Below are 14,559 nucleotides of genomic sequence, written 5' to 3'. Positions count from 1 at the left end.
CTTAGAGTGTGTGGAACAATATTTGAAGTAAAACTGATCTTCAGTAATTACATATTACTGATTTCTTAGCTACATTTTATAAACAAATGCTAGACTTTAATTATTTATATCGAGAATGTTATAAACTCTTCCAGTATTCAATAGCGAATGATACATAGCTTCTGACGAAATCTGCCAGTGCCACAGGTGACCAGTTCATAACTTAGTTTTTGAAGTCATTAATGAAAATGTAGTTCACAAAATTTTTCATCATTTTTGCAGTACAGATACCCCTTTATGTGTGTCTTGTACTTTACTCATAGATGTGAAAATGCTGCAAAATTTCATATTTTTAAAACACATTTTCGGTCGTTCAGGCACTTTTGATCATAGCCAGATGGGGCTGCATTGTAATTGGCTGTTTCATTTTAATGACTGTTAGAAGACTAGGCTTTCACTGGAGAAGAGAAGAGGGGATGGAGGTGGTACTTCATGCAATGTATGTTTACTCATTGTTATTTAAATATCACAGAAATAATGCATATTCGTGTCATATTTACACATCAGTGTCAACCTATTCTCTGACTGACTGAAGTGGAGGAGAGGTCGCATTGGTGTATGAAGCACAGTTGAGCTAGTTCCCGCATCTTGGACATTTCTTTGAATTTGTTTATTGATACTACATTGTGATGGGTTGAATCATTTTAATGTGTCCCTGTGATTGTTTGTCAGCAGTGGAGGGGGTTATGCTAACGATTTTCTATTTTTAGCTAATTTGATTTGAGTTCATGCCACCGTTTTGTAATTTTCATGAATCCTTTATTATTAATACTTCATTGCTTTCGGTGGTGATAAAGAGGGTCACGACTTGTCACATGAGGAGGGGCATGGCTGCCGCCATCTTGGATGTTGAGTTCAGCGACCTGATGTAATCAAAGTGATCCATAATGCCTAAAATAAACAAACAGGACCAGCCAGTCGGTATCTCTGCTATTGATAGGCATATTGTCCACAAGATCCTATGGGTCTTATAGCCAATTCACGTATGATGAGTAAAGAAAGAGCATAATTTACAGCAAGAATAATTTTCGCATTGACAGAGGGACGGCGTCTGGAGCACTGTGGGTTGAAGGTACAGCAAAAATATGGCGCATTTTTTTTTTTTTTTTTGATGTGGCAACAGACAGTTTTCACAGATAGTGGTGTGTCCAATGACAACACTGGACGCAGGAGTGGTACCGTGCATTACTTTGCAGATGTGTCGGGGTTGTGTGTACAAACAACATCATGACAGAAGTACTTATGTGTGTAGACTCTGAGGAGTATAAATGTTACAAGATTGGATTCATTATTACCATATGCATCCAGCTCTTGACATGAGGGTATGGGGTGAAATGGTGTACACCACATCATCAACTGTGGTTCACATAGATGGTGACTTATTATGACAGGCACATGTTAGGGGCCGTGGCTGTGTCCTACTAGCACATTCTATTATTTTGCACGGAGCCGCTATTGTGCCACAGATGTGGAGCACAGCTGTCGGTTTAACAAATTTTGATTGAGTGCATTCTACATAGTGGCCTGTCACTTACAATTTGAAAGCTGATAGCATCTACACTACTGGCAATTAAAATTGCTACACCACGAAGATGACGTGCTACGAATGCGAAATTTAACCGACAGGAAGAAGATGATGTGATATGCAAATTGTTAGCTTTTCAGAGCATTCACACAAGGTTGGCGCCGGTGTCGACACCTACAACGTGCTGACATGAGGAAATTTTCCAACCGATTTCTCATACACAAACAGCAGTTGGCCGGCGTTACCTGGTGAATTGTTGTTGTGATGCCTCGTGTAAGGAGGAGAAATGCGTACCATCACGTTTCCGACTTTGATAAAGGTTGGATTGTAGCCTATCACGATTCAAGGTTTATCGTATCGCGACATTGGTGCTCGCGTTGGTCGAGATACAATGACTGTTAGCAGAATATGGAATCGGTGGGTTCAGGAGGGTAATACGGAACGCCGTGCTGGATCCCAACGGCTGTAACGGATCGTGCAGCCATGTCTCAATCCATGAGTCAACAGATGGGGACGTTTGCAAGATAACAACCATCTGCACGAATTGTTCGACAACGTTTGCAGCAGCATGGACTATCACCTCGGAGACCATGGGTGCGGTTACCCTTGACGCTGCATCACAGACAGGAGCGCCTGCGATGGTGTACTCAACGATGAACCTGGGTGCACGAATGGAAAACCGTCATTTTTTCGGACGAATCCAGGTTCTGTTTACAGAATCATGATGGTCGCATCCGTGTTTGGCGACATCGTGGTGAACGCACATTGGAATCGTGTATTCGTCATTGCCATACTGGCGTATCAGCGGGCGTGATTGTATGGGATGCCACTGGTTACACGTCTCTGTTACCTCTTGTTCGCATTGACGGTACTCTGAACAGTGGACATTACATTTCAGATGCATTACGACCCGTGTCTCTACCATCATTCGATCCCTGCGAAACCCTACATTTCAGCAGGATAATGCACGACCGCATGTTGCAGGTCCTGTATGGGCCTTTCTGGATACAGAAAATGTCGACTGCTGCCCTGGCCAGCACATTCTCCAGGTCTCTGACAACTGAAAACTTCTGGTCAATGGTAGCCGAGCAACTGCCTCGTCCACTATATGCCAATCTCTACTCTTGATGAACTGTGGCATCGTGTTGAAGCCTAGTGGCAAGCTGTACCTGTACACGCCATCCAAGCTCTGTTTGACTCAATGCCCAGGCGTGTCAAGGCCGTTATTACGGCCAGAGGTGGTTGTTCTGGGTACTAATTTCTCAGGATTTATGCACCCAAATTGCGTGAAAATGTAATCACATGTCAGTTCTAGTATAATATATTTGTCCAATGAATACCCATTTATCATCTGCATTTCTTCTTGGTGTAGCAATTTTAATGGCCAGTAGTGTATTTACGATGATCGTCAGGTTCTGTAACTGCTGAGTGAAGACAATAAATTGGAGTCGATAAAGGGATTTTGATAAGTTAGGTTTTCAAATAATGTTTCGAAAGACAAATCAGACAAGTAATTTAAAGGCAGAGATTCGTTTATCTGAGTACTAGAAAGTGGGACTTACAACTTCGCAGTATTCCAGTAACGCTAGCCGGCCGGGGTGGCCGAGCGGTTCTAGGCGCTACAGTCAGGAACCCCGCGACCGCTACGGTCGCAGGTTCGAATCCTGCATCGGGCATGGATGTGTGTGATGTTCTTAGGTTAGTTAGGTTTAAGTAGTTCTAAGTTCTATGGGACTGATGACCTTAGAAGTTAAGTCCCATAGTGCTCAGGGCCATTTTGAACCAGTAACGCTTCACACAATCGACGACTAGTGTTAGGTCGCCTGCGAGTTTAGTAAGCGGCAGTCGTTCTTCAGTTGTCAGTAGTGTTATAAACCCATTCATCCAGTGTGGTCCTATAGCGAGGCTGACGTGGAAGAACAACACGAGGGCATTGTTTAGAAAACCTATCAGCGAGAAAAAGCGTTGAACTCCGTAAACATAAGTGTGGTTCACATGAGGTGGAGGGTCAGATGTTGATTAACTCATAACGGTACTGCATTATCTCGATTGAGGTTAGGATGGTACAATTTATACTCTCTACTGTTACCATAAGTATACGTAGTGTGCTTCTAAATGTTGAAATTTTCCCATATTGGGTCGAGCTTTAGGGTGAGAATGTGCCCAGTAACGTCTGTTACTGCAATAGCAGAAAACGAGTGCTATCTTTATGTGCACCTGAATGTCTTTGGGGCGGATTTTTACGAATACAGTTGCCGTATAATAATGTAAGTCCAATATCTCGCTGCTTCGTCAATACACAGACAGAATCAGGGAGTGGCGGGGTAACATTTATATGGCGCATAGTTCCACTTCGGCAGTCGCAACTGCATGGGTTGTGTCAGACACATCACGTAGCGTCTGGAATTATACTTAATTTTTATGACGTCATATGTCCTGCACTATGTTACATGCAATGACATAGAGTTTGTAGCAAAGAAATAATAAATTTAAACGTCATGCATGATGCGTCGGTTTTCCATGCATGTTATTATTTGTGATGTATATATCTAGCTCAATGTGTCTGCACAACGATATATTTTTGCACTTACATTCAGTTTCACATGCGCATATTGTCTGTAAAATGTATCATCAATACAGTTATTAGTAGGTCATAACGTTATACTTCATGCTGTACTTTTACTGCATGAACAGCAGAAAAGTAGTAAGCAGTAAATATTTTTCTTTTCGTCTTTTCGTCATTTTGTAGGGCTTCTTAGCGAGAAAAATACCGTAATGGTTTGAAATTATGTGTAAAGTTTGTTGAAAGTCACTAATTGCTCTCATTCTCAAATACTGGATGAATAAAGTCTGGAAATACACACTTCGCGGGCTATGCTACTTTTTTACCCCTACCATCAGCCCTATGACAAGTAGGCGGTTCCTATCCCAACAGCGGCTGTCGCCTAACAGTGAGTTACAAGTGTACCACGTTTTGTTGAAATCAGTCCAGTGGTTTATAAGGAGATGTGGAACACTCACACATACATACAAACAACCACTTCCATAATGCTTATGGATTTATCATTTTACATGGCACCATGTGAGCAGAAGCTACTTGGACATGGAACAAGATAGTACATACTTTACAGAATACTGATCAGGAGAAGCTAAAGCATTAATATTGCAAGCCAAAAACTAAGAGATAATACTAGTAAATGATACGCAGCATAGAGAAGTTCTCGATTATGCGAGATGACGCTACTTGGTCGTGGAATGGGACACTACATAGTTTACAGAATGATAATTAAAAAATTTATGAACAATAGAAAGTACAGTATCAACAAAACCGGAAAAAACTGAGAGACTAAACTAATAAGTAACACACAACACATAAAAATTCTCGACTCTTACAGAGGATCCATGTACAGAATAGAAGCAGTATGATGTATGAAAACCTATCAACTTACATTTGAAGTGGTTATATCACTTATTTTCTTTCACTTACGCTGAAAGCCAATCGAAAATGAAAACTGCTCAATAATTGACACTTTTTGTACAATATTTCAGAAAGTACTACCTACGTGTACTATGTTGCAGTTTCTTCTTAAAGAAACAATGTTGACAACAACATGGCTGGAGTACATATGCATAGAATGCAGAGTTAAAATGTAGAGGCACCTGAACAACAGCATAGACGAAGTTCGTCAATTGACACAGAAGATCTGCCTGTCTGCCCTGTTGTGGTTTTGCAGTATTGTTAGTTATTGCACAGAGTTGACCAAAATGTGATACCATAGGCTATAAAAGAGTCAACATTACCAAAGTAAAGAAACAATCATGTTTCAGTATCAGAGGCAGTGGATATTATTGTTGTAGCGTAGATAGCGGCAGTTTCTGAATAAAGTATTTAGTGAATATGAATGTTTGAAAACTTTGAAAATCAAATAAGTAATAAATTTAATAAATAAGTAGTACATTTGTCTTACTGGTAGCTTTATCTGTATTCACAAACAGATGGGGGTAACATTATTAAAGGACACTGTAAAATATTTGGAACGCTGTCTTACTTAACAGTAAAGCCACATGGACATGTTCTCCTTTATAGTGACACTCGTCCTTACTTAGAAACATATACATACACCAGTCGTTGTACTAAAGCATTATAAGTATTATGTTCCTTTCTAGGGAAGCAACAACGGTAATTATTTTATACAGTTATAGTGTAGAAGTAACGTGTTAATATTTCTTATGATTTTATTTTCAGTTCACTAAAGTTAGTAGATAGAGTTTATGTTTATATCGTACTCGTATTACTTGCCTTGGTATTGTCAGTTTCTTCCACATTTCTATGGTTGAATTGGTACCTTCTCTTCCTGGAACGTGGCACCAGTGTTCAGGTACAGTGAGAGCAATAATCATGGCATACGCTGACATTGCGGAAAAATATGATGCCAGGCAACAGAAGACAATGCTGAAGCGTATCTGGAACTTTCCATAACTGCCGATTTCTTCTATTATATCCTCAAATATAACGTTCTCCACCTTTCCAATGAGTTTACCCTGTCAACAGAAAACAGAAAAATTAGGCAGTTCGAGTAGTTTTCTCTCATGCGTATGGCTCTTATTTTATTAGAATATTTTTACAGTAGTCACAATTTACGACTGATATTGATTGTGGTTCCTAAAGTAAACACACAGCTACAGCCTGGGCGAGAGACATCTACTGAGGATCTGGAAGTAGGGGTAGACATTGAAATGCTGACAGTTGAAGAGACTTTCCTCGCCAGTGTTTTGACAGTAACAGAAAGTACAGAGAGCAGTGGGGCATTCTCATTCAGCGCAGCCAACATCCATTCTGTTTCTGATACTCAAACCTCTCCTATCTCGTAGCTCTGCCATGAAATTGAAAATTCACACTAGGTTTGTCTTCTCGTCCACCAGGCAGTGGAGGCAGCGTAGTGGAGCCATTTAGTCTCTTCAGAGGGCGCTTATGGCTGCGAGCTTGCAGAGACAGCCCCATTCTGAGTCTTGTTGTGGTGGCCTGCAGTGGTTGGCAATTGAAACTACGGAGCTAAAGCGGCGACATCGACTTGAGCCAACACCAGAGGTCACTGTGTTTAGCAACTGAAAAATCATGGGGTGACGCCAGAGCTTTGTATGGCGTGCTGTTCGGACTTGTTCTGCTTCAGTGTGGCAGGCACAAGGAGTCACTGTGGAATACAGTTCGGTACTGAGCGAGGCAAGTCCATTGATGGCAGCCAAGAAAAACGGGTCCTGGGGAAGCAGAATGCTGTGGAACTGAGAGCAGCGTGGTAACAGCAATACTGAACTGCAGTCGTCAGCATGGAGTGCAGACAGTTGTAATGCAGACTTTCGCTGAGCTGTGGTACTAGAGTGTGTCTTTCTTTTATCACTCAGAAGAAGACAGCAGCTGACAGATAAGAGGGAAGGATGATGGTGAGCTTCGGCTGTGGTAATAAAGTGCAAGGCACAAAATGACGAGTGCCTTTGTGTACGCGCCACAGTTGTAATTGGGAAACATTGGTAGTAGCTGGAGTTTTGACCAACCAAAAAAGAAGTCTGCTGGGTATTGTTTGTTGTTATGAAGGACCATGACAAGGTTGTGAAAAACATTCATTGCACCGTAATTGTATTGTATATTTGCTTGATGGGCCGTAGTGCTATCTGAGTGTATCATTATTAAGTTTGAAAACATGGGTAACTGAGTATTAGCGATAAATAATCGTATCTTTTACATGTTCATACCTTTTCCTTGTACGCTTCATAGTGGCTGTATGTGTTTATCCAAGTAGATCGTGTTCTCCTTCGTGTTGCCTATCTGGGATATGGTAGAGTTGTTGTATGTAGTGAATTGCAGATCATTCTAGTGAGCCACTTCACTTGTTGCTACTGTATTTTTGTGTCCACTTGTAAGGTCATTTGTTGCAGAAGCAATCATGATTCACCTACATACGTCTGCCTCTGTGTTGGATATGTTTTACTAAATTTTATTGTTACCCTCTTTGCAAATCAGATTATTTTATTAAATTGGTGCGAATAATCGTTTTGCTTTTTCGATAAGTCACTTGTTATCAGAAGTTAGTCATTACAAAAGGGTGAGTTCAAGGATTTTCTGTATTCACATGCCTATGGTTTTGTAAAAGGTTCTTTAATAAAATACAGACTGATTAAAAATCCAAACACAAACTCCCAGCCCAACTTCGCTCCCACCAAAATTCTTCACCACATGGGACTGTAACAAGTCGATGTTAATCTTCTGTGCGGTGAGGCAATTTCATTAGGGAGACCACCCTTATGGTTTAGTATAGTATTATCCTATGTGTCGGTACAAGGCGGATACTCCTCGTTTTCCACTGACTCCAACAATGAAACATAATCTATAGAATCAGGGTGAAACTATCTTTCAAATTTTTAACTCAACCTTAATATCAATATATCATTTGAGACGAGTTCCAGGGTGGTGTTATTAACGAGGCCATTTTAATCTCCACCTTCTTTAGGCTTAGCCATTCCTTTGACTAAAATGGGAAATGGTATGATTGTACATGAAGAGAGAACGCCTATTGACTCAGGAATTTGAACGTCGCAACCAACATGATATGCGACTTTTTATTCAAAAGGAGCGACTGAACATATGTTTTAAATTTTTGATGCACTCAGTAAGTGTTATCTAACCACTTTAGATAATCGTACTAAGATTATTTTTGAACATACATGAAGTGTTTTTGCAGTTACGAATACGAACAACCATCAGCTATATAAGGGAATGGCGACAATGAAATATGTGCCAGACTGCGGCTCGTACCTGGATTTTCAACTTTACTCGAACAGTCACCTTAACTGCGTTGGCTATTCATGCATGACTCACAGTCAGACCCAATCATCTATATGTCATTGTTCCTGCATCACAACCTGTACTTGTAGACACATTGTTCCCATACAGGGAATGACTTTTTAACTGAAAGGGGAAGATATCTTAAGTGAAAGTCGCTGCCTGGTATAAGCGGATATAATATGATGCGCATGCAAGTCCGAAAGAACATAGCATTATTCTTCTTATTGAAACAGGTTGCACAGTCTTGTCTTTTTGAATGATTTATCATATACCGCGTATTTAGAAAATTGATTTCTTGTTTGATTGATATAGTTTTTACCATTGCTTACTCCAGATTCAACTGCGTAGAAGAGGTGAATTGTTAGAGACTGTGACTAACAAACAAGATGCTTGGCTATGAATCATTGTGTCATTTTTTCATACAAACAAAACACCGTCACCTGCTGCAGCATAAATAAAGCTGTCCCTCTGTAATAGTATTGCAGTGAGTTCGTGTGAACTTGTATTTGGGAAGTAGGAGGGGGGGGGAGGGAGCTTCCTGTGTTGTGTGTACCTGTAACGCAGTGCAGAAAGAAGGGTGACAGAGTGTGCAAGTGAGAGTCAGCAGATAACCCCACAACCAGCCCTGAAATGATCTTAAGTCACTGTAGAGTCTGTCAAGTAAAGTCATGTGCAGATCAGAACAAACTGCACAGTGGTTAAGCTAAGATCCATATAAATGACGACAGCGGAATGCCAATGTCAGTCATCTGCTGCCCATAGTACACTTAAGCCGCAGACAGGCACAGAATTAGGTGTGCCATCCAAAGAGCCAATCTACAAGACTGGTAAATTGACCTTAAGCAATAAAAAGTGTGAGGCCCTCCACGTAAGCACTAAAAAATTAGTTACATTTAGTTACATGATAAATTCACACATATGTAATGATTATCAGTTGAACTAGATACCTAGAGGTTACAGTTATAAACAACTTAGCAAATGTTGTAAGGAATGCCAATCAAAGGCTGCCTTTCATTGACAGAACACTTAGATGACGCAACACATCTAGGCTACTGAACTGACTGCTTACACTAATTGCTGATAATTGTTTTATGTGCATAAGGGCGTGATGCAAGTTATAATTGTCTGTCCAGTGTATCAGTTATTAGAGTTTCTTTGTATTACATTCAAATATAGAGCATGGGAACAATGATTGTCTAAATGGCTCTGTGCGTGCCTTAATTAATGTAATCTTGTCCTTACAGAATCTGTGGGAACGACCTATGAGGGAAGCAGTATATTCCTAGAGTCATCATTTAAACCAGTTCTTGAAACGTTGTAAGTAAGGTTTCTCTTCAAGCGTCTGGCAGTTCAATTTCGTCATCACTTCTGTGACACTCTCCAATGGGTCAACCACACTTGTGGCCATCTGTGCTGTCCTACTCTGCATACTTTCAATATCCCCTGTTAGTCCTATTTGGAGAGGGCTCCACGCACTTCAAAATATTCTAGCATGGATTGCGTGAGTAATTATTTAGCACACTCTTTTGTAGACTGATATCATTTCCTCAATATTTCCTGTCGATATTAGCGACGGCGAAGCCTATATCCTTAGAAGGTGTTACACCTCGGTATTTGTATGAGCTGGCCGATTCCAGCTGTGACTCATTGATGTTGTAGTCATGGAATACTATACTTTGTGTGAAATGCACAATTTTACATTTCTGAACATTAAAAGAAAGATGAACTTACTGTATTCGGTGGTTATTACTAAGTCATAAAACTTGAAATCGTGAATGTCTACCACTCTTTCTGCTTTCTGTCGTCTGTCGTTGACTCTGCAGGATGAAGATGTTAGGAGAAGAAAGCTTATGTAAATATCTTATGTTCAATAAAGCGTTAAAAAGAGTTTGAATTTAAAGCCAGTCGCATCAAAAATCAACTTTAATAAACTTTAATTACACAGATCAGACGAATAGGGTATACTACTACACATGTTATATTCGTTTAATGAATAGAAACGCTCCCATTCCAGGGCGCTTTGGAAAATTGGTGCCTTGCTATTTCGCTTATATTAACACAACTTTGCTTTCTCTTCCACGGAATTAAATCAGTACTAACCGGAAATGGGAGAAAAATCATAAAATCGTAAAAATATCAGCAATTAGAAGCCGCGAGAATTTCGTTGGTGGAGCTAAGGTATTCAAGTAATGTTACATTTATTCGTGGAAGCTTGCTTGTGTTAAATTTTGTACAGAATCTATCACAATTTTACAGTGCTGTTTAGAGTATTTTGCTCTTAGGCACGCTGTAGATAGACTTTCCCGATTATTTATATTCCTATATCATAGTGTAGCCAAACAGGCACTCAAGTGTTCAGAGATTGACTATAAGCTGCTCGAGACCAATGTTGCCAAGTTACTGGTTTTCCCATTAAAACTGATGGTTCTGAGTACCTGTCTGGTGTGTAAATTTTGCGTCAAGTGGCTGGTGAGAATTATATTGGTTTTTAAAACTATTTGGATAGTTTCACAGTACAATTCTTTTTGAAAACACTTTATACACAGCAACGGCATTGTTTAATTTTTTTTACGTCTAACAGCTCTTAAATATACAGTATTTCAGCTAAAAATTTGTAATACACGTTATTCTCTCTTTGCCCACGTATTGTTATGCACTATAGCAGAGGTCCCCAACAAAATTATCTCGAGGACCCCCTCATCGAGCATGATTGGTACTTTGTCATATCAAGGTATCAAGTACCTAAGAAAGCCAAATTAAGAGTCTTTTTATACGGTTTCTATTTTTGGTACTTAGAAAAAACATTGACATATTCATAGCAAATTACACATTGAGGTTTAGGCTGTTGCTAAGGCCCAGTGAACGTAAAACCGATTTCCAAGTAATCAAGAGTTATATTTTCTAATTTTTCAAGTAAACTTAACACTGATCTTGGAAGTGTTAGGTTCAAGGGACTCCGACGATTTAGGTTCAATGGACACTGAAAACTTCGGTTCGAGAGTCACTGATTTACTTGCTTCAACATCAAATGCATTATCTTCCTCTTCATCTGTAGGCCTTTCTCGTTTTAACGAACCACTTTTTAACCAACGGTCCATTTTTAACTACGCGAACTGTAGCTTCCGCGAAAAACAACGCTTTACAAACACTACTGTTTTAATACAGAATATTGAATATGTAAACAACACGGTCTGTGAAAGCACTGACAATAAATTAACAATGGCCGATTGTTGTCTGAAATGCAGTGTTGCCAACTCTAAAAAACCCGAGTCGCTAGAGTCAATATCAAAAGTCGCTAGAAAGTCGCTAAAACTGATTTTACTATGGGTGTACTGAAAATTTCGTGCTGTGAATGGTGCAATAAGCCAGTGTGTGTGTGTGGGGGGGGGAGGGGGGGTAATAAAATATTAATAAAATTGTCTCATACGTAATTGCTATATTGTCTTAATTAAATGACGCATCGCTTGCAATAACATACATATAAATACGCTAACATTTAATTAAACATTTTATCATAATTGACGCAACACATAAATTGTTGTTTCAATCACAGTAGTGAAATATACTAGAAATATACAACTATATTTGTAATAAAAGAAAGCAAGAACTCAAATTAGGTTACAAAATATATACATACCGGTATGTGAGCTATTCATCGTCGTCACTCAGAAGATCGAATAACTCTTCTGTTTCATGCTCTGACAGAACTGTTGTTGATGTAGAAGGTTGAACGTCGCTCAAAAGGTGATGTTGAAGTTCGACTGGTTTTGTCGCAAAAGAGTAACTTTTGTTCGTTCCAATAACCTCCAATATGTCTGACGGTATGTCAAAAGATGCACAATCTTTTTGCTTATTCAGCTGGTCTCTCAGTATGATCAAAGCATTAATTGTCTATAACGATAATCTGTTACGTTGTTTTTATACTGTTCATAGAACTGAATATTCTTTCCACTTCTGCATTTGAATGCGGTAGGCATAGAACAGTCATTGCCACCTGTGAAATCAAAGAAAAAGGATTCTCCCCTGTGGCATTTTTATACTGCAAAACCTCACTCCAGAATCGAACAGTGTTAGTAGTGTTATTCCACCAAATGAAGTTGATATTATGCCATTCTTGCAGCATACCGTCTATGAAATCGCCATTAAAACCCAATTTTTGGCTACATTCACTTTTAGTGTTTCTTCAACATTCAGCATTGACTTTTTTTTCAGGATCGTAAAGTTACTTGGCAGTCTCTGTTGAATTTCTTTTACGAGTTTCAGACTAAACTGAATGCATCTCTTCTTCAAATAAACTTTATTTTCTTAAGACAAACTTGACTCAGACAATTTCTGTTCAAACATAAAGCCAAGGTTCGGATTTGCGTACATACATTCGCTTGGAACTGGTGTTGTCAACAAATCAACAGTTGGAAAAACTATGTTTTGTCCGAGTGACCGCATGAGAAATACAAGTGTATCTAGTAATTTAGTAGGGTCATTGTCTTCTCCTTCAAAAGCTTTTATTGATATTTGTACGTCTTTTAATGCATATTTAAGGTAAAACATGTAAAGATGATTTCAATCGTCACAATACATCTTGTACAAAAGATCGGCAGTGTAACAATTGTCTTGAACCATGGCAAGTGAAAAACGTAGCTTTAGTTCTTTCCACTGCTCCAGAATTCTTCGTATTGCTGGTTCAATTGAAAGCCAACGTGTTGCAGAGACCTTCAAAACTTTTGGTGGCTGTTTTCCACAATTTATTGTCTCATAAACCTTTTTATATTCCTCTTGTCTTTTCTGTGAAATGGAGAACCAATTGTAGGTTTCCCGTACAAGAAACTCTATTTTTAGGTGTGGTATTCACCGAGGCGTGCGAAACTGCAAGCTGAAGAGAGTGACAAATGCAACAGATCAATACCAAACGCTTCAAATCATATTCTCTCTTGAGTTGTTCGAAAAGCCCATTGTTTATTCCAACCATTGCAGAAGCATTATCTGTGCCAATTCCTACCATATCAGCAATTGCAGGTTTGCAATCTTTCAAGGAATTCACAAGAATTCACAGATTTCTTGCATCTGCAGTTTCTACTACAGCGAGTTTGAGAAATGCTGATCTAATGGTTTGGTTGTTTACACTATAGTACCGTATAGCAATACCTAGCATTTTAGATATTGATACATCTGTTGATTCATATATTAGTACACTGTGTTTTTGGTTACCTATATCTTCAACCAATGATGGTGTAAAATATGGAGCCAAAACTTCAGTTATAATGTTAGTGCACTTTGTACGATGTAATTGCATGTTTTTAACGCCCTCATCACCGGAAAACACCTTCTTGCACAGTATTCCTAAATGATCTAGAGATAAAATAGAACAACGTTCAGCAATAAATAAAGAAAGGGCGCCTTCCGCTCTGCTTGCTATTCTAACTGTAGTTTTCAGAACAATTTTCACAGGTAAGGTGGTTGTGTTTTTTTTTAAATCAAATTTTTGTTTATGCTTAATAGTTTTCGAATGCTTTCTAATATCACACAATTTAGCATAAAACTCTGTTCCACATACTTGACATCTTGCCTTGGATAAGTCTCCAACGACTGGTTTCAGCCACCCATTGAATTCCGGTTCTGCTTCCCACGCATCCCGATATTTTTGAGCGTACTGCTTCTTCTTCTGCGGTAAATCCCTTATGTAAGCCACCACAACATAAGTTTCACCAATTTATAATCACTAAAAATACATTAAAACTCAGGCGAACTAGAGGTCATGAAACAATCTACTCACTCGGTAACTCGATATCAGTCATACTGTCAATTGTTTAAAACGTAATAATGTCTGAGATACCCCACCGAATAGTTCTTGCGTTACCACTGTGCATCTGGTGATAATTTGACTGCGAGTTAACATTTCGAAAAATTAGAGGTTGCTGGACAGAAATGTATTTTATTATACTTAATATTACGTATGTTTATTGTCAATAAAAACGGAAATGTCGTGTGGCTAGGGCCTCCCGTCGGGTAGACCGTTCGCCTGGTGCAGGTCTTTCGATTTGACGCCACTTCGGCGACCTGCGCGTCAATGGGGATGAAATGATGATGATTAGGACAACACAACACCCAGTCCCTGAGCGGAGAAAATCTCCGACCCAGCCAGGAATCGAACCCGGGCCCT

The 14,559-nt window shown here is 39.4% G+C and overlaps 1 protein-coding gene across 3 annotated transcripts in view; it reads right to left on the bottom strand.

The window, feature by feature from the left end:
• The window catches only part of LOC126176821 (solute carrier family 22 member 7-like), a 232,740-nt gene that overhangs the window by 104,071 nt on the left and 114,110 nt on the right, over positions 1–14,559 (bottom strand). For all 3 annotated transcript variants that reach the window (XM_049924007.1, XM_049924006.1, XM_049924005.1), the window contains one exon: positions 5,861–6,106. In XM_049924007.1, the coding sequence (XP_049779964.1) occupies positions 5,861–5,980 (120 nt within the window). In that variant the 5' untranslated portion in view covers positions 5,981–6,106. The remainder of the gene's footprint in view (positions 1–5,860; positions 6,107–14,559) is intronic.

This window comes from Schistocerca cancellata, chromosome 3 (genome assembly GCF_023864275.1).
Source record: "Schistocerca cancellata isolate TAMUIC-IGC-003103 chromosome 3, iqSchCanc2.1, whole genome shotgun sequence".
NCBI lineage: Eukaryota > Metazoa > Arthropoda > Insecta > Orthoptera > Acrididae > Schistocerca > Schistocerca cancellata.
This window is presented reverse-complemented; position numbering and strand designations above follow the sequence as displayed.